This window comes from Stegostoma tigrinum, chromosome 2 (genome assembly GCF_030684315.1).
Source record: "Stegostoma tigrinum isolate sSteTig4 chromosome 2, sSteTig4.hap1, whole genome shotgun sequence".
Lineage (NCBI taxonomy): Eukaryota > Metazoa > Chordata > Chondrichthyes > Orectolobiformes > Stegostomatidae > Stegostoma > Stegostoma tigrinum.
Window position 1 is genome coordinate 119,329,018 of NC_081355.1, and position 23,947 is coordinate 119,352,964.

At 44.6% G+C, this 23,947-nt stretch overlaps 1 protein-coding gene across 3 annotated transcripts in view; it reads left to right on the plus strand.

Moving 5' to 3' along the window:
- Positions 1-23,947, plus strand: part of armc3 (armadillo repeat containing 3) — a 163,766-nt gene that overhangs the window by 33,425 nt on the left and 106,394 nt on the right. For 2 of the 3 annotated variants that reach the window (XM_048561212.1, XM_048561218.1), the window contains exons 4-6: positions 2,646-2,771; positions 12,821-12,889; positions 22,881-23,056. In XM_048561212.1, the coding sequence (XP_048417169.1) occupies positions 2,646-2,771; positions 12,821-12,889; positions 22,881-23,056 (371 nt within the window). The remainder of the gene's footprint in view (positions 1-2,645; positions 2,772-12,820; positions 12,890-22,880; positions 23,057-23,947) is intronic. The other variant, XM_059641959.1, reaches the window with a different exon arrangement.

The window sequence follows — 23,947 nt, forward strand, 5'->3', positions numbered from 1 at the left end:
CAGTAACAAAGACAAATAATAACAAAAACCAAAAGGGAAGGAAGACAAGGAGGGAACTAAATCAAAATAATGAGATAACAAGGTGTAGAGCTGGATGAACACAGCAGGCCAAGCAGCATCAGAGGAGCAGGAAGGCTGACGTTTCAAGCCTAGACCCCAGGCTATTGAAGTAAGTTCTTGAGGTCAGGGCATATTAGAGTGGCCCAGTGGTATTAATGCTGGACCGTTAATCCAGAGAGCGTGAGATCTGCCGGTGTTAACCCAGAGACCTGGATAGCATTCTGCGGACCCGGGCTTGAATCCCGCCATGGCAAATGGTGGAATTTGCATCCAGTAAAATATCTGGAATTAAGAATCTAATGATGACCCTGAATCCATTGTTGATTGTCAGAAAACCCCATCTGATTCACTAATGCTGTTTAGAGAAGGAAACTGCCTCTGATGAAGGGTCTAGACCCGAAATGTCAGCTTTTATGCTCCTGAGATGCTGCTTGGCCTGCTGTGTTCATCCAGCTTCACACTTTATTATCTTGGATTCTCCAGCATCTGCAGTTCCCATTATCACTATCAACTGACACCTTTACCTGGTCTGTCCCACATTTGACTCCAGACCCACAACAACGTGGTTGACTGAACTGCCCTCTGGGCAATTAAGGATGGACAATAAATGCTGCCTAGCCAGTAATGTCTTCATCCTGTTAATAAATAAGAAAAAAAATTGGAATTCCCTCTGCGCAGGAGTATAACCAAATGGAAGACCACTAGACCCCAGAGTGTCCGCCAACCAGTGATCATTTTTTATTCATTCGTAGGATGTGTACGTAGCTGGCTGGTTAACATTTATTGCTTGTTCCTAGTTGCTGCTGAGAATGTGGTGGCATGCTGCCTTCTTGAACCATTGCAGTCCACATGTTGCCGGTTATTCCTCAATGCTGTTAGGGAGGGAATTCCAGAATTTTGACCCAGCAACACTAAAGAAATATGTTTCCAAGTTAAAATGGTGAGAGCCTTGGACGGACCTTCCTGGCGGTGGTGCCGCCATGTATCTGTTGCCCTTGACCTTCTAAATGGTTGTGGGTTTGGAAGGTACTGTCTAAAGATCTTTGGTGAATTTCTGCAGTGCATCTTGTAGATAGTACACACTGCTGCTACTGAACATTGCTGGTGGAGGGAATGGATATGATGGTAACCAACTTCTCTTGAATGATATTAAGCTCTTCGAGTGTTATTGAAGCTGTACTCATCTAAGCAAGTGGGAAATATTTCTCCACGCTCCTGACTTGTGCCTTATAAATGGTGGACTTTGAGGAGTCAGGAAGTGCATTTAACGCTGTGGTATTCCTAGACTGTGACCTGTTCAGGTAGCCACTGTATTCATATGGCGAGCCCAGAAAGTGGGACCAATTGAGTTTCTGATCAAATGTAACCTCCAGGAAATTGATATTGGGGATTCAGTAATGGTAACACCATTGAATGTCACAGGTTGGTGGTCAGATTGTCTGTTATAGGAGATGGTCATTGCCTCGCATTTTTGTGGCACGAATGTTACTTACCACTTGTCAGCCCAATCCTCGGCATTGTTCAAGTCTTACTGCATTTGAACAGGACTGCTTCAATATCTGAGGAGTTGCAAATGGCGCTGAACATTGTGCAATCATTGCTGAACATCCCCGCTTCTGACCTCATGATGGAGGGAAGGTCATCGATGAAGCAGCTTAAGATGGTTGGGTACAGGACACTGCGGAACGTCTGCAGAGACATACTGGAGCTGAGATGACTTACCTTCAACAAACATAGCCATCTTCTTACAATGTGTCAGTTATGGCTTCAACCAGTAGAGAGCCCCTAGATTCCTATTAATTCTAGTTTAGCTAGGGATACTTGATACCACACTTGGGTCAAATGTGGCATTGATGTCTCGGGCTGTCATTCCCACCCCATCTCTGGAATTCCACTCTCTGGTCCATGTTTGAACCAAGGCTGTAATAAGGCCAGGAGCTGAGTGGTGCTGGTGGAACCCAAAGTGGGCATCAGGAAGCAGGTTGTCGCTGAACAAGTGTTGTTTGATAGCATTGTCAATGACATATTTCATCATTTTACTAATGATCGAGAATAGTCTGCTGGGCGATAATTGGCTAGGTAGGATTTGTCCTGTTATTTATACAGGCCATTTTTGGGAAATTTTCCACATTGCTGGGTAAATGCTTGTGGTGTAGCTGTACTGGAACAGCTTGGCTAGGATGCTGCAAATCCTGGAGCACAGAGCTTCAATCGTATTGTTGTAATTACAGTTGTAATTAGCTGAAAGTATATAGTTTCCAAGAAATTCTTGTTAAAACAAAGTGGTCCAAAGTTTAAATGTGATTTATTCAATGCCCTCCAAAACTCAAATGGTTAGAAAATCAAATATGAAGCCTTCATAATAATTTCAGGTCGATCAGTGAGGAAAATTGACCCATATAAATTCATTAGTCAAAGTCTAGACTGCTACCCTTCTGAAAGAAAAAAATTTTGAATCTTATCAACTCACTTCATGAGATTGTTTTAATCACAATGTATTTATTATTATGTTTAAATTAGCAGAATTAAATTGTTGATATGTTTTAAGATTGGCATAATAGATGATCGTGTGTTTTTTGTTGTAGGTGATGAAAACAAAATGATTCTCCTGGCCCTTGGAGCTGTTCCAAAATTAGCTAAATTAATATCCCATGATGACAAACAAATCCATATGTATGCTACCATGGGATTTGGAGTGATGGCAACCAATAGTAAGTATCTGTGATTATATCTAATGACCTTGAGGAAAGACAAGGATCAAAATAACTGAAGCCCTTAGTGACAGACATGACTAAAATTGAGAAGAATAAAAAAGAGTTCAAAATAAATCAAGAGATAGTTTAGCTTAGTTTGAAAATTACAAATATTGTTGGAGAAAGACTGAAGGGCATAGCCAGCACATTTTGCATTCAAGGAAAGACTGATTGTAGAAAATGATTAATCTTCATTTTGTCATGATTATTGCTATTGTTAGCAGAAGGCATTGTTGAAATTTAGAAGATACAAAACAAAAAGCTAAGAGAAGCAATAGCATAGTACTATTAAGAGATGCTGGAAAAACTGTGATGGAGAGATTGCTTATCAGGCAAGTTTGTTTTTGTTAACAACATGATTTAAATGATGAATAAACTTCAGCTTAGTGAGAGTTCAGTTTAACTGAAAGGAAATGGTTGCCCTGCATTGCATGACAGAATGAGGCTTTTAATGAAAGGCCCATTTTTTTCATATGATTCAGAGAAAGTAATGACAATGACCTAGAGCTACTGAGCACACATAGAAGAATCATCTACATGCTCGAGCTCAATGACTGAAGTTGGGATGATTTCAGTTTTGGGTTGAAGGCAGCATAATTAAACACTTTCTTGTCTATTCTGTGAATTACCTCCATGACTGTGGGGAATTTTCTGAAGGTGAATATTTCAACAAGGAAGACATGGTGCATGTATGGAATGAGGTGCTAGAGGAGGTGGTGGAGGCTGGTACAGTCACAAGATTAAAAGATGTCAGGATTGGTATACAAATAGGAAGGGTTTATAGGGATATGGGCCAAATGCTGGAAAATGGGACTAGATTAATTTAGGATATCTGTTCAGCATAGGTGGGTTGGACTGAAGGGTCTGTTTCCATGCTGTACATCTCTATGACACTGCATTGGTGCAATGTCACAGCTTTGTTTGACCAACGTTTTCATGAAAATAAGATCTATGATGGTTCTGCTGGAGAGGACTGTCATTGTAGACTAGGTGGAAGCAGCAACAAATTTTTGACGGCACCCTGATTTTGGAGAGGATACTCCATTAGCCTTTTCAACAATTATATTCAAAGGTGAGATCCTGAAAACTACAGACCATTTTACATCTGTTGGGAACCTCCTGTCAATGAAGGCAAACATACACAACAAAATTCATTGTCACTTCCAGTGTTCTAGCGAACACTTTGGCCAACTGAGGTAAAGATTATTTGAAGACCAGAATCTTGTGGTTTACTAGATGATAGTATTCCTCTTGCTGCCTTGTTTTAGAAACTTGGCAAACCTACAACAGGCACCTCAAAGCACTGGAGAAATATCACCAGTAGTCCCCTTGCAAGATTATCCAAATCCAGTGGCAAGCAGAAAGGTGGTCCAACAAATAACATTCTCTTCTAAACCAACATGCCCAACTGCAAATTACTAATCACTCAATTCCAGCTCTGAAGGACGTGTTTGATTGCCTGACACCGACTATCAGAGCTCCATTTGGAGCACAGTTGGAGCAGGAGACTCTTAAGACAACAGCAGAAATGTTTTGACATGTCCACAATGTATCCCTACTGATTTATGGTAGTCCACGGTTTATTACAAGCCGAAGTAGAGGTCAATTCTGGAAGTTACTGAACACAAGAGAGTTTAGAAATACACAGAAACTAAGTCAAAGCATCAGGTAATGAGCACAAACTGCTACACCATTTGTGTACCAGACCATTCAATTACCATCTGTCCCATATGTGACAGAGTGCACATTGTTCATCAGACTTAATAGAGATCTTAGAAACCATTGAGCCAAAGTGGAATCAAGTCTTCCTCAATCTGAAGGGATTCCTAAGAAGAAGAAGGGTTGAAATCCATATCTCACATGTTTTTGCCCCTTGTGATTTTTTTCAAAAATTTTGTTTTCAAATTTGAGCATCTTGGGGAAAAAACAAAACTTTTGCGCATTCCCTAATGTCTTGATTAAAATGAGGTCGGGCTGCCTTCTCGAACTGTTGCAGTGCATTGTGTGCTAGGTCAATTACTTCCAACGGAAATATATTCTAGAAAAGAAGAATGATTATAAAATATTGAAAAAGCATCCATGGTAAAGCAAGGAAGTTAAAAATAATATACCTTTTGAGTATAGAAGTTAGGATATCATTTTTAGGTTGTACAGGATATTGGTGAGGCCTCTTCTGGAGCACTGTGTCCAGTTATGATTGCCCCTATTGTTTGAAGGATATTATTAAACTGGAGAGGGTGCAGAAAAAAATAATACCAGGATGTTGCTGGTCATGGATGGTTTCATTATAAGAAGTTGGGTAGGTTGGTACTTTTCTCAGAGTGCGTAGAAGTTTGAGGAGTGATCTTATAGGGTTTATAAAATCATGAGGGGTATGGATAAGGTGAGTGGCTGATGAATTTTCCTATGGCGGGGAATTTCAAAACCATGGGACATATTTTTAAGATGAGTGGAGAAGGATTTAAAAAGGATATGAGCGGCAACCATTTTGCAGAGAGTGGTTCATGTATGGAATGAACTTCCAGAGGCAGTGGCGTATGTGGGTACAGTTACATTGTTTAAAAGACATTTGGATAAATGCATGAATGGATAGTTATGGGCCTAGTTTAGTTTTGGGGTTATGATCAACGTGGACTGGTTGGACCGAAGGGCCTGTTTCCATGCTGTCTGACTCTATGACTGCACAAAAATAAAACCTAAGACACATTGCAAAAAGGCCAATGGCAATCTGGAAGATTGGAAACTTTTAAGGATCAACAAGACTGCCATAAAAAGAGCAAACATAAATTAGGGAAGAAAGCTAGCACAAAATATAAAAGTAGATAGCAAAAGTTTCTCTAAATATATAAAAGGGAAGAAATTAGCTAAAGTAAATGTTGATCTCTTAGGGGATGAGACTGGAGAGTAAATAGTGGTGAACGCAGAAATGAGTCATTAAATATTTTGCATCAATTTTCACTGCAGAATGGCAGTATCAACCTGTTGCAGAGGTTATAGAAAGGGAGGAACTTGTAACAATCATCATCACTAGGGAAGTGGTAATGAGAAAGCTATTTGGATTGAAGACAGATGCGAGCCTGATATCCGAATACCCAGGGTCTTAAAGGAAGTGGAAAGATGTAACTTGTGTGGTACAACAAGGCCCAAGCGGTTTACAATCTATATTAATGACTTGGATGCAGGGATAGAATGTACTAAAACAGTTGGGACAATAAATTGCAATGATATGAACAGGTTAGATGTATTGGCCAAACTTTGGCAGATTAAGTTTTTTTTCCCACCATTCATTAACAGGATGAGGACATCACTGGCTAGGCAGCATTTATTGTCCATCCCTAATTGCCCAGAGGGTAGTTCAGAGTTCACATTGCTGGTAGATCTGGAATCGCATGGCTAGACCAGGCAAGGATGGCAGTTTGTTTCCCTAAAGGACATTAGTGAACAAGATGGGTTTTTCCAATGATTGACAATGATTCATGGTCATCATTAGATTCATAATTCCAGATATTTTATTGAATTCAAATTCTACTATCTGCCATGGGAGGATTCAAACCCGGGTCCCCAGAATGTTATCTGGGTCTCTGGATTAACTGTTCAGTGATAATACCACTAGGCTATTGCCTCCTATTGTGAATGAGTGTTAGTGAGCAAGGGGAGCCCGTGGCCGAAGGTTATAATTGCTGGACTGTTAATCCAGAGACCCAGATAATGTTCTGGGGACCAGGGTTCAAATCCTGCCATGGCATTTGTAGAATTTGAATTCAATAAAATATCTGGAATTATGAATCTAATGATGACCATGAATCCATTGTTGATTGTCAGAAAAAGTCCATCAGGCTCACTAATGTCCTTTAGGGAAGGAAACTGCCATCCTTATTGGTATGGCCTATATGTGACTCCAGACCTATAGCAATGTGGTTGACTTTTAACTGTCTTGTGGGCAATTAGGGATGGGCAATAAATGCTGGCCTAGCTAACGACACCCTCATCCTGTGAACAAATAAAAAACACATTTTTGTCAGAGAAGTGGAAAGGCAACTTATTATCTGAATAGAGCAGAATCACAGATTTCCAGATGTCTTTGTGCATGAATTGCAGAGAATCAGTATACAGGCACAGCACATATTAAGGAAGCCAAATGGAATTTTGGCATTTATTGCAAAAGGAATAAAGGATAAAAGTAGGGAAGTGTTGCTGCAACTGTACAAGGCATTAGTCTGACGCACCTGGAGTATTGTATACAGCTTTGGTCTCCTTGCTTGAGAGGGATGTAGCCGCAGTGGAAGAAGTTCAGAGGATATTCAGTAGATTGATTCATGAGGGCTTTGTCTTTTGAAGAGAGTTTATGAAGAGCAACTTAGGCTCTTTAGATTGCAGAAGAATGAGAGGACCATAAGATGTAGGAGCAGAATTAGAGTACTAGAGTCATAGAGATATACAGCATTGGAACAGACCCTTCCGCCAACTCATCCATGCTGACCAGAAATCTAAATAAATCCAGTCGTATTTGCCAGCATTTGGCCTATGTCCTGCTAAACCCTCCCTATTCATTTACCCATCCAGATGCCTTTTAAATATTGTAATTGCACTAGCATCCTCCACTTCCTCTGGCAGTTCATTCCATACGTGCACCACCCTCTGTGTGAAAAGCTGCCTATAGGGTCCCTTTTAAATCTTTCTGCTCTCACCTTAAACTTGTGACCTGTAGTTTTAGACTCACTTACCCTGGGTAATAGACCTTGTTTATTTATCCTACCTATGCCCCTCATGATTTTATGAACCTCTATAAAGTCACCCCTCAGCCTTCGTTGCTCCAGGGAAAATAGCCACAGTCTATTCAGCCTCTCCCAATAGCTCAAACCCTCCAACTCTGGCAACGTCTTTGTAAATCTTTTTTGAACCCTTTCAAATTTCACTACATCCTTACTATGGCAGGGAGGCCAGAATTGTATGCCGTATTCCAAAACTGGCATAACCAATGTCCTTTACTGCTACAACATGACTTCCCAATTCCTATATTCATTGAATAGAGAAAGAACTGTGGATGCTGTAAATCAGGAACAAAAACATTAGTTTCTGGAAAAGTTCATCAGGTATGGCAACATCTGTAAAGGAAAAGAAAACAGAGTTAACGTTTTGGGTCCAGTGACCCTTCCTTAGAACAGATCCTCTGAGGAAGGGTCACTGGACCCGAAACATTAACACTGATTTTTTTCTTCACAGATGCAGCCAGACCTGCTGCGCTTTTCCAGCAACTTCTGTTTTTGTCCCTATACCCAATGCAATAACCAATAAAGACAAGCGTACTAAACACCTTCTTCATTATCTTATCTACCTACAACCTCACTTTCAAAGAGCTATGAACCTGCACTCCAAGGTCTGTTTGTTCAGTAATACTCCCAGGACCTTACCATTACATGTATAAGTCCTGCTGTGATTTGCTTTTCCAAATTGCAACACCTCACCTCCAATTTTGGTGTCATCTGCAAATTTACTAACCATACCTCCAGTGTTCACATCCAAATCATTTATGTAAATGACCCATAATTTGATCCATCGAATCTGTTACGCCAGGGCAGATATGTTTCTCTATCCCCTTTGCCTATCTTCTCCCTATAACCCTTGATCCCCTGACCAATCAAGAACCTGTCTCTATCTTAAGTGCACTCAATGACTTGACCTCCACATCCCACTGTGGCAATGAATTCTACAGATTAACCACCTTCTGGCTGAAGAAATTCCTCCTCATCTCACTTTTAAAGTTTTATCCCTTCACTTTAACGCTGTGCCCTTGGGCCCTAGTCTCGCCTACTGTTGGAAACATCCATTCCATGACCACTCTATCCAGGCCTCTCCGCTTTCTGCCAGTTTCCATCTGGATGCATCACAGCTTGGTATGGCAACTGCTCTGCCCAAGACCGCAAGAAACTACAGAGAGTTGTGAACACAGCCCAGTCCATCATGCAAGCCAACCTTTCATCCATTGACTCCATCTGTCCTTCTTGCTGCTTTGGAAAGGCAGCCAACATAATCAAAGGTGCCTCCCACTTCAGTTAAACTCTTCCATCAGACAGAAGACACAAGCTTAAACATATGTACCAATAGATTCAAGAACAAATTCTTCCCCGCTGTGCACTTTCCCTGCAGCTGTAACATTGTAGTCCTTGCTCTGTTCTATTATCCCATACACTTTGTATTGCATGATCTGTCTGTACTGCATGCAAAACAAAACTTTTCACTGTGCCTGTGTACATATGACAATAATAAATCAAATCAAATCACATAAATTAGATTGCCCCTTGCCCTTTTCATTCTAAACTCCATCCAGTACAGACCCAGGGTCCTCAACCACTCCTCATATGACAAGCCCGTCATTCCTGGAATCATTCTTGAGGACTCCCTCCACTGCCAGCACACCCTTCCTTAGATACTGGACCTGAACCCACTCATAATGTTCCAAATACAATCTGACCAGAGCCTTATACAGCCTCAGCTGTACATCTCTACTGTTGTATTCTAGTCCTCTTAAAATGAATGCATTTGCCATCCTATCGGCCAACTGAACCTGTCTGTTAATTTTAAAAGAATCCTGTACTTGAATTCCTAAGTACCTTTGTATTTAACATTTCCAAAGCCCTTCCCCATTTAGCAAATAGTCTACTTCTCTATTCTTCCTACCAAAGTACATAACCTTACACTTTCCCACATTGTATTCCATCTGCTACTTATTTGCCCGCTCTTCTAGCCTGTCCAGTCCTTCTGCAGCCTCTCTGCCTCCTCAGCACTACGTGCCCCTCCACCTACCTTTGTGTCATTTGTAAACTTAGCCTGAACTTCGTTGTTGTTGCTAACTGGCCTATAGTGTCCTGTTTCTGCCTCACTCCCTTCTTAACTAGGGATGTTACATTAGCCATTTTATAGTCGTTTGAGACCTTCCCTGCCTCCAGCGATTCCCGAAAAATCCCTACCAATCCTGTGCAACGTCCTCAGTTATCAACTTCAGAATTCTTTCAAGAGATCCCATGGAGGTACATAAGATGCTGAGTGGGAATGGCTATGTAGTTATAGAAAGCTTCCTCATTTGATGCAATTAAGAATGAGAGCTCATGGATTTTGGATAAGGGATAGCAGGTTTAAAACAGAAGTGAGGAGAAATTACTTCTCTCAAAGAGTCTGAATCTGTGGAATTCACAATGCCAGAGTGCAGTGGCTGCTAGAATATTGAGTAAATTTAAGGAAAAGATATTTTTTAAATTCATAATTGCTTGAAGGGTGATGGAGAATGAGCAGGAAAGTGGATTTGATTGATTGATTTTATTGTCATGTGTACCGAATTACAGTAAAAAGCTTTGTTTATGAGCGGCACAGACAGATCACGGCAAGAAAAGGATGTGCTGATCAAAAAGACTTAAGAGGCATACAGGTTACATTATTTGAGGCTAGAGCCCATTCGCTTGTCTGATAATGGCCAGAAAGAAGCTGATCCTGAACCTGCTTGTCTGTGTGTTTTGACTCCTATATCTTCTGCCTTACGGAAGAGGTTGTAGGAGGTCATTACCAGGGTACGATGTGTCTTTGATGATGTTGGCCGCCTTTCCGTGGCAGCAAGTTGTGTAAATAGCGTCCATGGATGGAAGGTTGGCTTCCATGATGGCCTGGGCTGTGCACACAACCTTCTGTCGTTTCTTATGGTCTTGGGCAGAGCACTTGCATGTGTTTTGCACCTGGACAGTATGCTTTCAGTGGTGCATCTGAGTTGAGGCCAGGATGAGATCAGCCATGATCATATTGAATGGTGGAACAAGCTTGAAGGGCTGAATTGCATACTTCAGTTCCTGGTTCTTACTTTCTTTTGTCCACAGCACCTTTAGGAAGGGAGTTATAGGTGACGATGAAGGAACAGCAATATAGTTCCTTGTCAAGATGCTGTGTGATTTAAAGAAGGATTCAGAGCTGATGATGTTCCCTTGTGTTTACTACCTTTGACTTTCCAGTTAGAGTTCACAGTCTTGGAAGGTGCTGTCAAAGGAACCTTGGTGAGATTTTGCAGAATGTGTTGTGCTTGGTGCATACACTCAGTCCTCATTATCTGTTGATTTGCTACCACAGATTCCTGTACTTGTGAAGTCTATTCCCAAAACTGTTATTTTTCACCATCGTCTCATCCAGTCTGCCTCAGTAAACATGGCTTGGTCCTTCGTTTCACATAGAAGTGGTAGCTGCTTTTTTTTGTTACCACGGGAAGTCTATGCCCTGATAGATAACATGGGCTAAGTGTAGCATTGTTGAAAGGAGTGAATAATTAAGGTGGTGTATGGGGTGCCAGCTAAACAGGTTGTTTTGTTTCAGATGATAGCAAGCTTTCTTGAGTGTTGTTGGAGGTCAGTGGACACTTGTACAGTCACTGTTGAATGGCCAGTAGGTCCACCAGGGAGGATGTCCCCTAGAGGCTGCAAATGTCTTTCACCACCTGTTTCAAGCATCTGAGTCCCTAGTAACACTCCTCTTTTTCTAAAGGTTGTGAAAGTTAAACCTGTGCTTACACACTCTGTTACATGGGTACTACCATTAAATTTGACTCTTCTTCTGCTCCCCGCTCTGTAAATTTCCTGACTGCTTTATGTTGCTATTGTGCATTGTCGAAGGCCCAATGTAAGCAAATAAGATGCCACCCATCCTATTGTGAGTCTGGATTTCTACAAAGTTTAGAAACAACTGTTACACCACAGCTATTTTGAACAAACCTTTTCCAGTGGTAGATAAGAAAGCTGATGATGAGATGTTAATGGGATAGCATCCCATTGATTTCTATACTTCTATAAATTAAGGTCTTTTATCTGCCTTTGATTTCTATACTTCTATAAATTAAAGTCTTTTATCTGCCTACACATAGGTATGCAAGCACTGCCCTGAAGCTTCCTGCCCAGCTAGAAATTCAGTGTAAAACTTTTGTAACTCCTTATCTTCTCACACATCGGTATGCAGACACTGTCTTAAGCTTCCTGACTGAATAAAATTAGAATTAAACTGTTTCAGATAAGGTTAAGTAAGGAACATTTGTAAAGGTGTGAGACTTCTAAAGCATGTAACTTCTGTTGCTGACAAAGGGGCCAGGGCACTGACTTTGTTCTAGCCAGACACACCGGCAACTTGAAATCACAATCTGTCCCGATAACAACTTGAAATCGCCTCCTGCCATTAGCAGCCACTTCACTAGCAATCGATACTATATCCTGGTCTTTTATGTTCTTGATGTAATAATTGTTTGGTATCCTGTCTTTGTCTGTTGTAGTAATTGTTTCATGTATCATGTCATTGTAAAATGTGAAACTGTTTTATGTATCATATCTTTTGTAAACTATAAAAAGCGGGGACTGTCTGCTGCTCGGGGAGAATTACTTGCGAGACTCTGTACTCTGTGCCGGGTTAAGAACAGTGATTCTCCACAGTTTGTACTTGCTTGGTAATAAAAGGATTTGTGTTTTTCTGAACAGGTCAGTGTCTTGTTATTGCAGCAAGTCCGTTAGGGTCTCCGAAAACGAACTTGACAATAAGAGCACTGATTATTTATGGAAACATTTACCTGATATAATGAGACCCATGAACCATACCTTGATTTCAAGGGATAGTTTCATAAAGAACATAAAACAGTGGAAGCTTTGTTAAATTCAGTTGTACATTGAAATAACATATTTTCATGTAGCAGTTAACACCTACATATTTCTGATCTGGGTTGCACACAATACGTCGAAGATGCCTGAGCTGGTAATCAGCTTATTGGAGTAGTTTTCTGAACACGTTTGCATCTTTGGCTACTCCAATGCAAGACTGAATCACACACACTCACTGCTCCACGTTAAAATGCTACTCTCTTTTTGAGTAATTATTTGTAATGCCATCGACTAAAATAGCCTTTGGTTGCAACTGTTCTGCTTTGATAAAGTGACTAAAATATTTAGAGCTGTTAATTTATTTTCTTTCCTACTGATGTTTTCATCTGTTTTCAGGTGAAGTTCGAAAATCAATAAGGCAGTTGGATTTTCTACCATCCATTATTGCATGCCTAGCTCCAGATGGTAACTGTAAATCTCACTTTTATTATGAGTATTCCATAAATAGTGTAATTCTGAGAAACAAATTAAATGAAAAACAGTTCTTCCCAGATTATTACTTATTTTTCATAACCTATTGCTGTGCCAACAAAATGTTTGACATCATCAACAGAATTTTAGCTTAGATGACTGCTGTTGCAGATTCATAATGAAACCTTTTGACTGCAAGCTCATTTAAAATAGATTCTACTCCATGCATTAAAACATAAAACAAAGGAGCAGAATTGAACTGAGATAACAAGGTGTAGACTTAGATGAACACTGCAGGCCAAGCAGCATCGGAGGAGCAGGAAGGCTGATGTATCGGGCCGAGACCCTTCTTCAGAAATTTCTGAAGAAGGATCTAGGCCCGAAATGTCAGCCTTCCTGCTCCTCTGATGCTGCTTGGCCTGCAGTGTTCATCCAGCTCTACACCTTGTTCCCTCAGATTCTCCAGCATCTGCAGCCCCTACTATCTCTGAAGCAGGAGTGGACTATTTGGTTCATTGAACCTGCTGTGCCATTCAATATGATCATGGCTGATCCTCTATCTCAATGCCATACTCCTGCTGTCTACACATATTCTTTTCTATTTTTAGTGTTTCCCATTTATTTCTTTCTTAACTATATTCAGTGACTTGTCTCCACAGCCTTATGTGGAAGAGAATTTTGCCACTCTTCAAGTGAAGAAGATTCTCCTCATCTCAATCCTATATGGCCTATCTTAATGTTGTTTAATGCTTTACAATGAGTTACAGTCAAATGTTTATGATTGTTATGCTCCTAAACACAGAAACATCTTGACAGCCTTCCATGAGACAGTAATATATCAGAGCAAAAACAGGCCGTTCAGCCGATCAAGTCTTCTCTGCCAGTCAATCATGGCTGACATGCTCCCTCAAATTTTGTATGCACCTGCATAACATTTTTTTTGTGGTTGCACACTAGCTGCATATTATGGATGTGAGTTTGCTCGCTGAGTTGGAAGGTTAGTTTTCAGACGTTTCGTCGCTTTTTTTTAATTTGAAAAAATATACTTTATTCATAGAATGTACAAAAAAAAACATTTATACACCTACCCATGCATGCAAGCCGCTCCGGGTTACCCAGGGGGTACGTACACCAACTAAAGGCAAAAACAAAACAAAGAAGAAAAAAAAAACAAAGCAAAGAAAATACCCCGGCAGTCGTCTCCCCGCACAGACCCCGTTGGCCCCCTGACCAGTTGGGGAAGGCGCCAGCTGGGCCCAGTTACCAGATAGGGCCCTTTTTTTCTATTCTGGACGAGGGGTTTCATACGGTGGTCTTTCCCCACTGCGCCTTGGCGGCGGGTGCCCCAAGCTTTAGCACGTCCCTCAGCATGTAATCCTGGACCTTGGAGTGCGCCAGTTTGCAACACTCAGTCGGGGTCAGTTCTTTCATCTGGCAGACCAGCAAGTTGCGTGCAGACCAAAGAGCGTCTTTCACCGCATTGATGGTCCTCCAGGCGCAGTTGATGTTGGTCTCGGTGTGTGTCCCAGGAAACAGCCCATAGAGCACGGAGTCCCGTGTCACGGAGCTGCTCAGGACGAACCTCGACAAATACCACTGCATTCCCCCTCCAGACCTCCTGCGCATAGGCACACTCCCGAAGGAGGTGATCGACAGTCTCGACCTCCCTGCAGCCGCCTCGAGGGCAGTGTGCGGTGGCGCAGAGATTCCGGGCATGCATAAAGGATCTCACTGGCAGAGCCCCTCTCACCGCCAGCCAAGCAATGCCGTTGTGCTTGTTTGAAAGTTGTGGCGATGAGGCATTCTGCCAAACGACTTTGGCAGTCTGCGTGGGGAACCACACGACGGGATCCACCCTCTCCTTTTCCCGAAGGGTCTCGAGGATACTACGTGCTGACCACTGCCTGACGGCCTTGTGGTCAAAGGTGTTTCCCTTCAAAAATTTCTCCACGAAGGACAGGTGGTACGGGACAGTCCAACTACTCGGAGCATTCCGCGGCAACGAGGCCAGGCCCATCCTTCGCAACACCGGGGACAGGTAGAACCTCAGTAAGTAGTGACACTTGGTGTTTGCGTACTGAGGATCTACGCACAGCTTGATGCAGCCGCACACAAAGGTAGCCGTCAGGGCGAGGGTGGCGTTCGGTACGCCCTTTCCCCCATTTTCCAGGTCTTTGTACATGGTGTCCCTGTGGACCCGGTCCATCCTCGACCCCCAAATGAAGTGGAAGATGGCCTGGGTGACCGCAGCGACGCAGGTCCAGGGAATAGGCCAGGCCTGCGCCACATACAACAGTACCGAAAGCCCCTCGCACCTGACAACCAGGTTCTTACCCGCGATGGAGAGGGACCGGAGCGTCCACCTGCCCAGCTTCTGCTTCAGTTTGGTGATACGCTCCTCCCAAGTCTTAGTGCACGCCCGAGCTCCACCAAACCAAACACCCAGCACCTTCAAGTAGTCTGTCCTGACGGTGAAGGGGGTGAAGGAGCGGTCGTCCCAGTTCCCGAAGAACATGGCCTCGCTCTTACCCCTATTGACTTTGGCACCCGAGGCCAGTTCAAACTGGCCACAGATGTCCAACGGCCTACTCACCAACCGACGATTGGTGCAGAAGACGGCGACATTGCCCATGTACAGGGAGGTCTTGACCTGAAGGCCTCCGCTGCCTGGGATAGTCATGCCCTTCAGGCTCACGTCCTTCCTGATGGATGTGGCGAAGGGCTCCACACAGCACACAAACAAGGCAGGTGAGCACGGGCAGCCCTGCCTGACTCAAGATCTGACGGCAAAACTGTCTGATTCCCATCCATTGATCGAGACTGCGCTAACAATGTTGGTGTGGAGCAGCTGGATCCAATTGCAGATGCCCTCCCCGAACCCCAATTTGGAGAGGACGTCCCTCATGTAAGCATGAGAGACCCTGTTGAAGGCCTTCTCCTGGTCCAGGCTGATGGGGCAGGTGTCCACCTGCCTGTCCTGCATGTAGGCGATCGTATCCCTGATGAGCGCGAGGCGCTCAGCGATCTTGCTGCCCGGCACAGCACAGGTTTGGTCAGGGTGAATCACCGACTCCAGGACAGACCTGACCCGGTTGGCTATGACCTTGGCCAGGATTTTGTAATCCACGTTCAATAGTGAAATGGGACGCCAATTCTTAATTTCTTCCTTCTCCCCCTTCTTCTTGTAAATGAGGGTGATGATACCCTTCCTCATGGACTTGTGCATTTCCCCTGCCCGAAGCGCACTTTCATACACCTCCGGCAGGTCCTCGCCGACCAGGTCCCACAGAGCGGAATACAACTCGACCGGTAAGCCGTCGCTCCCGGGAGTCCTATTCCTGTCCAAGGACTTGAGGGCTCTGGTCAGCACATCCAGGGATATTGGCCGGTCGAGCCACTCCCTCGTACTGTCGTCCAAGATCTCCATGATAGACGACAGGAACGACTTGGAGGCCGTGCTGTCCGTGGGCTTCGCATCGTACAGTCCGGCATGGAAGGATCTGTTGATCCTCAAAATGTCGGGCCGAGACATCGCCGAGCCGTCGTCCTCCTTCAGCCGGCTAAGCACAGAGCTCTCTTTGTGCACCCTCTGAAAGAAGAAACGTGAGCACGTCTTGTCCTGCTCCACGGAATGGACCCTGGACCGGAAGATTATCCTGGAGGCCTCCGCGGCGAAGAGCGAGGCTTGCTGGCCCCTCACCTCGCGGAGGACCTCCGTGACATCGACCCCCATCAACTGCAGAAGGAGCAGGTTCTGCACCCTTTTCTGGAGTCTTGGCAGCTTTCCCCGCTTCTCTCTCGCCTTCCGAACACCCTTGAGGACAAAGAACCTCTTGAAGTTCTCCTTCACCGTCTCCCATCAGTCGCCCGGAGACTCAAAGAGGGGTTTCACGGTTCTCCAACCAGCGTACTCCCTCTTAAGCTCCTCGGCGTTCTCTGGGGTCAACAGAGTCGTGTTGAGCTTCCACGTCCCCTTGCCGGCCTGCTGGCTGTCCTGTAAGTGACAGTCGGCCAGCAGGAGGCAGTGGTCAGAGAAGAACACCAGCTTGACGCCGGTGGACCTGACCGAGAACACCCGTGACACAAACAGGAAGTCTATCCTTGAGTGGATAGACCCGTCTGGCCGCGACCAGGTGTATCTCCGCTGCGCTCCCTCTGCAGGGGTGCTGAAGACGTCGAGCAGCTGGGCGTCCTGCACTGTGCCCATCAGGAATCTGGACGTGATAGCGAGTTTTGAGAAGATTTGTAGCTGAGGCTGAGGTTCTGGATGTGAGTTTGCTCGCTGAGCTGGAAGGTTAGTTTTCAGACGTTTCGTCACCATTCTAGGTAACATCATCAGTGAGCCTCCGACGAAGCGCTGGTGTTATGTCCCGCTTTCTATTTATCTGGTTAGGTTTCCTTGGGTTGGTGATGTCATTTCCTGCGTTGTAGGATGCAGGAAATGACATCACTAACCCAAGGAAACCTAACCAGATAAATAGAAAGCGGGACATAACACCAGCGCTTCGTCGGAGGCTCACTGATGATGTTACCTAGAATGGTGAGGAAACGTCTGAAAACTAACCTTCCAGCTCAGTGAGCAAACTCACATCCAGAATCTGGACGTGACGTCCCCCACCCGCTGTTCCCACGCCGGATCTTCCATCTGCGTCAATGATGCAGTTGAAGTCTCCGCCTAGGATGACTGGCCTGGACGTAGCCAGCAGGGGTGGAAGCCACTGCAGGACGGCCAACTGCTCACTCCGTACCGCTGGGGTGTACACGTTGATCAGCCTCAGGGGAGTGTTCCTGTAGGTGACATCAGCCACTAGGAGGCGCCCCCCCACCACCTCCTGAACTTGAGAAATGGTGAAGTTGCGCCCCCGCAGCAGAATAGCCAGGCCCGAGGAGCGACAGTCGTTACCCCCCGACCAGATCGAAGGCCCACAGGTCCAGCCGTCGGACCATTTCCCGTACCTGCTGAGGTGCGGTATCCCGCACTCCTGCAGAAGCAGGAGGTCTGCCTTGATGGTGGTGAGGTAGGCCAACGTGGACACACATCTTGCGGTGGACTGGACGCTGCGCACTTTAATGCTCGCAACTCGTACCCCCATTGTGGGCAGTGGCCGCAGTACCCTTCCCAAGTCCAAGGTCCAGCCCCTCCATCTGTCCCTTCATGCCCATTGCCCGGGCTAACTGCTGGACGCTCTCCGGGCTCAGGAAACTGTCCGTGCTGCCTTCCGGGTGGCATACCCCGTTGGGGGTACGGAGGCAGGAGAGTCCAGCTCTGGGTCAGGCTGGGGACACGCTGTTTCCTCCTTCCCGCCTGAAAGTTCCGGGGGCCCCTCCAGGGCCCCAGCGGCGCATCGCTGGGTGTCGGAGGGAGCCTCAGGATGCCTCCCATCACCTGGAAGCGTGGTGCTGCTTTCCTTCTCCCTTGAGATCTTTAGCTTCTGCTTAGGGCGGGCCTCCTCCGAATCTCCCTTGTCAGAGGAGCTCTTATAGCCCCCCTGTAGCTGCCTCTTCCCGCCTGCTGGTTGCAGTGCCTGGGCCCACCGGCGCGCCTTCCTCCTCGCTTTCCGGACTGTTGTCCACTCCCCTGGGTCACCTGTCGCCTCCTCCATCGACTCCGGGTTGTCGGGGGTGGGGGGGGGGGGGGGGGAGCAGAGCCTGCAGGGGTGCTTTGCTGGCCTCGGGTCCATCCTGCGGGGCTGGGCCCTCCTGCACGACCTGGCCCTCCTGCATATTAGTGGGGTCCTTGCAGGGCCCTGGTGCCTTCCTCTCCTCCTGGGGGCCCCGCATTGCCCCTGCCGGCGACCTGGGCGTAGGTGGCCCCCGCCACGGGCATGCCCTATAGAGGTGGTTCGCTTCCCCGCAAAGGTTGCAGCTTTTCTCTTGTGAGCAATCCTTTGCAAGGTGTCCCTCCTCCCTGCAGTTCCTGCAGATGGTAGCTTTGCAGTCGGCCACCACGTGACCACAGGCATGGCAGACTCTAGGTTGCCCTGCGTAGGTCAGGTACCCTTGCTCCCGCCGATCGCGAAGCTGGACGATGGGTGTACGATGTTCCCATCCACGCCCGTCCTCAGCGTCACCTTGACCTGCCTCTTACTGGTTCAGATCCCGAAGGGGTCCATGATGTTGGTTAGGTCCCCTTCCACCTTCACATACCTTCCAAGGAAGGTCAGGACATCAACTGCTGGCAAATGCGGATTGTACATGTGTACAGTCACCATATGGCTCCTCTGCACCAGCATCATGAACAGCGGGACAGCGGTCAATACAGAGAGGGGGCCCTCACCTCCTTTCTCCTTGTAAACCTCCAGGAAGCGCTCACAAAGCTTGGCACTCCTGAAGGTTACATCGTAAAAACCTCTTCCGGGGAAATCCTGCAGGCAGTAAATGCCCGCAGCAGTGAACCCACAACAGTCCGACAGGACCCTCTTCACGAAGAAGGTGCGGTCCACAGGTGCAGCTTCATCCACCTTCTTCACGGAAACGCAGATGGTGTTCTGGACCCCCGGGGGCACGAGCACTTGCCGCAGCCATCGTTGCAGGTTGGCTGCTCCCCTGAACCAGCGTTAGGCCAAAGCCAGCATTAAGATTCACTGGTTGCAAGGGTGCATAGCCAACCCAATGTCTTTGTTCCTCCTCCAACACAGTCGCGATCTCCTCTTCTCGGTCCACAAAAGAGTGGGTCTTTATTTTGTTCCAGATGTAAGCTGGTTCACTGAGCTGGAAGGTTTGTTCCCAGACATTTCGTCACCATTCTAGGTAACATCATCAGTGAGCCTCCGGTGAAGCACTGGTGTTATGTCCCACTTTCCATTTATCTGTTTAGGTTTCCTTGGGTTGGTGATGTCATTTCCTGTGTTGGTGATGTCATGTCCTGTTCTTTTTCTCAGAGGATGGTAGATTGGCTCCAAATCAATGTGTTTGTTGATGGAGTTCCGGTTGGAATGCCTTGCTTCTTGGAATTCTCATGCGTGTCTCTGTTTGGCTTGTCCTAGGATGGATGTGTTGTCCCAATCAAAGTGGTGTCCTTCCTCATCTGTATGTAAGGATACCTGTGATAGTGGATCATGTCATTTTGTGTCAAGTTGATGTTCATGTATCCTGGTGGCTAGCTTTCTGCCAGTTTGTCCAATGTAGTGTTTGTCACAGTTCTTGCAAGGTATTTTGTAGATGATGTTCGTCTTGCTTGTTGTCCTTATAGGGTCTTTTAAGTTCATTAGCTGCTGTTTTAGTGTGTTGGTGGGTTTGTGGGCTACCCTGATGCCAAGAGGTCCGAGTAGTCTGGTAGTCATTTTGGAAATGTCTTTGATGTAGGGGAGAGTGGTTATGGTTTCTGGGCCTGTTTTGTCTGTTTGTTTGGGTTTGTTGCTGAGAAATCGGCGGACTGTGTTCATAGGGTACCCATTCTTTTTGAATACGCTGTATAGGTGATTTTCCTCTGCTCTGCGTAGTTCCTGTGTGCTGCAGTGTGTGGTGGCTCGTTGGAATAATGTTCTAACGCAGCTTCGTTTGTGGGTGTTGGGATGGTTGCTCCTGTAGTTCAGTATTTGGTCCGTACGTGTTGTTTTCCTGTAGACGCTGGTTTGAAGTTCCCCATTGACTGTTCGCTCTACTGTGACATCTAGGAATGGCAGTTTGTTGTTGTTTTCCTCCTCTTTTGTGAATGTTATGCCCGTAAGGGTATTACTGATGGTCTTGAAGGTTTCCTCTAATTTGTTTTGTTTCGTGATGACAAAGGTGTCATCCATGTAGCAGACCCAAAGTTTGGGTTGGATGATTGGCAGAGCTGTTTGTTCGAGTCTCTGCATTACTGCCTCTGCTAATTAACAAAGCTGCATATTAGTAAAGTGAAAGTGATTGATGAAAACTCCTGTTGTATCTGGTGTTCTGAGTGCTGCTGTGAGAAGTCAACCAGAGGTGAAAGCATTGGTGTCCATCCATTCTGAACTTGCTGGCTGTGTTTTACCATTATGGACATAAGATTAGGATTGCTGGATATGATTTTCTTAGATCTATAGAAGATTTCAAAAGCTAAAATATTGTTGTGGTGGCCTTTGACAGTCATTGGTAATGATGGCCATGAGGTCCAGCAGGCAGCATGTCTTCTCTTCAGAGGCTGCAGTTGGCAATCACTATCTGATGTTACAGCTTGAATCTGCTAAATTATAGCAGTTTGGGTATTTGAAAGAAAGTCACATGGATATAAAACTTGAAGGATCATCAATGTGAAACTTTACTTGTTTCTCTCTAGATGCTGTCTGACCTGCTGAGTGTTGTACTGTATGTTCTGTTTCTTTTTCACATTTGCAGAATCAGCAGAAATTTGCATTTTAATCTCAAACTCTGCAGTATTCTCAAAGTCATGGGTAGTTCCTCCTCTGAGTGATATTCCTCGAGGGTGCTGCCCTACTTTTGCTTCCCTTTGGATGTTGCATTAAATGTGAATATGAATTAAAATATTGCTCCAATTGAGTGATTAATGTATGATTGCTATAATTCCTCACTCAAGAGTTACAATGAAGAAACAGGCCACAAAACCCTAATTATCAAAATCAGCATTTATGCTGCATGTGAATCTCTTCCCATCTCCCATTATCTGACCTAACAGCATATCCTTGTATTTCTTTCTGCCTCATATGCTTGTTTAGCTTTTAATCACTTACATCTATGCTATTTCCCTCAATAGACCTTGCTCTACACATTGGGGCTGGATTTGCATTTTTAAGGTGGTTTGTCGCTATCTGTTGTCTATTTTCATCTTTTGGAAGTAGACAAGGTTTGGGGATTGGTCTGCCACTTCTCAAAATAGCCTGAGATAGCAGTGGAGGTGGGCAAATGCACACTCAGGCTGGTTAGATGGCCTACTTCCGTCCATTGAAAAATTGGCCCAATTCTCCCTCTGATCCTCCCTAAATGTTCTAACTGTCGTATATATCAGTCATGCATCCTCCACTAACACTCACTGAGCTAGACAACTCATGCGCTGTTTCACCATTAAGTCTTTGAATTGCACATAAAATAACATCAGATCAGACATTCGACATGCCTTTGAAATGAATTGCTCTTACAATCTCATAAAACTGTCAGTCAAATATAACCAGGAGAGGAAACATTTATCCACTAACCTTTGAATCTTATTCAACATGTCGGCATCGAAAATCCACTTCAAAGACGGGTACAGTTACTGTAACATAGTCACGTAAAATATGTATGCAGCTGTCAATTACAAGAAGTTTGCAGAACAGTCACATTATACACCAGTCAGTTTACAACACTGACTTGACTCCAGTGCTGCCATCTTGGGGCTCCAAGGTCCACCTAGCATCCTCTAAACACGTTGTAGCTGAACACAGTTTAAGCAGAATAACAGACCCACACTGACACCAACTTACTAACACGAGCTAAATAAATCATCAACTACATAAAGTTAATTACTCATTGATTTATTTTGGCATTTGACAAAACTCTGTACATGCTTAGGATGCCTTCTAGGACAAGCAGTAAAAATGGATTTGTAGCCTTCCTAATATGCAGCATGAAGTATGGATCATTCTGATATTTTAGAGCTAGATTTAGACTTTTGTAGGCAAACCTCTAGTGAAGTTGCCTAAAAAGCAAAAACGGAGAATTTCAGTTCCATTAAACACTTCAGCTCAACTAGAGGACAATTAAACTGCCTATTAAGTTTTGATTCCAGGTCAGAAGAACCCATTAAGAAGTAAAAGGATCCAATTTATTCCATTCTTTGAGTTTTTGTTGCATGTGTATAGTGTGAGGCCTGTCATGGCACCGTAATAGTGTCCCTCCCGCGAGTCCCAGGTTCAAGTTGATCTGCTCCAGGAGTGTGTAGTAACATCTCTCTTAACAGGTTAATTAGAAAATAGGTTAAATAAATATGTATTAGTAGTGTTACATTTTAAACTATGACAGAGAAAAAGAATGAGAAATTGTATTGGTTTATTGCATTTTTGGTTTTCTGATCCTCTCACTGTAGATGATGTTGTTGTCCATGAACTTGCTACACTGTGCCTATCTTCCATGTCTGTTGATTTCACGAGTAAAGTGGAGATTTATGAGAAAGGTGGGATGGGACCACTAATTCAACTTCTTTCAAGCCCTGACCCTGATGTTCAAAAAAATTCCATTGAGTGTATTTCAAATTTAGTTAAGGTAAGAATTACTTTTCTTCAGTTATGGTTCACTTAGCGCTGTATTAATTCAACAAATATAATTGATGTGTGAAACGATTTTAAAAAGTTTAGAACGCATGAGAATTGGAATTATGATTTTTTAAAAATAAACCATGAGAGCAGATATAGAGCATTTGGCCCATCAAATCTACTTGACCATTCAATGAGATCATGGTTGACCTAATTTTCATCTTCACTTTTCTGCTTTATCCCATAACCTTGACTCCAAATCAAATTCCGAACAAACCAATCCATATTTATTCAGTTTACGAGTCTTCTGGGATTGGCTTGGGAGGCAAGGAAGTGGGGCCATGAAATAACAAGGTATTGCAGTGATGAAAACTGAAATTGCAGGGAAAACCCAACAGGCCTGGCAGCAACTGTGAACTGAAAGCAGAGTTAATGTATCTGGTCCAGTGACCCTTCTTCAGATCTGAAGAAGACCTTTCTGAAGAAGGGTCACTAGACCCAAAATATTAACTCTGCTTTCTTTCCACAGTGCTGCCAGACATGCTGAGTTTTCCCAGCAATTTCTGTTTGCGTTTTTGATTACCAGCAGCTATGGTTCTTGGATTTTTTTTCAAGTTATGGGAGTTTGTGGAGTGCCTATTTTCTTCCCACTGTCATGCGATCTTACCAGTTGTAGTGTAGGTTAAAAAAAAGTCATTCACCCTCCCAACTCCAAATGCCAAATGAGCCACTTAAGTGACCAATTAAGGACCTCTTCTTGCCTTCACCAGTGTGGTATAGAAGGCAGTGATAATGGGAACTGCAGATGCTGGAGAATCCAAGATAACGAAGTATGAAGCTGGATGAACACAGCAGGTCAAGCAGAATCTCAGGAGCACAAAAACTGACATTTCGGGCCTAG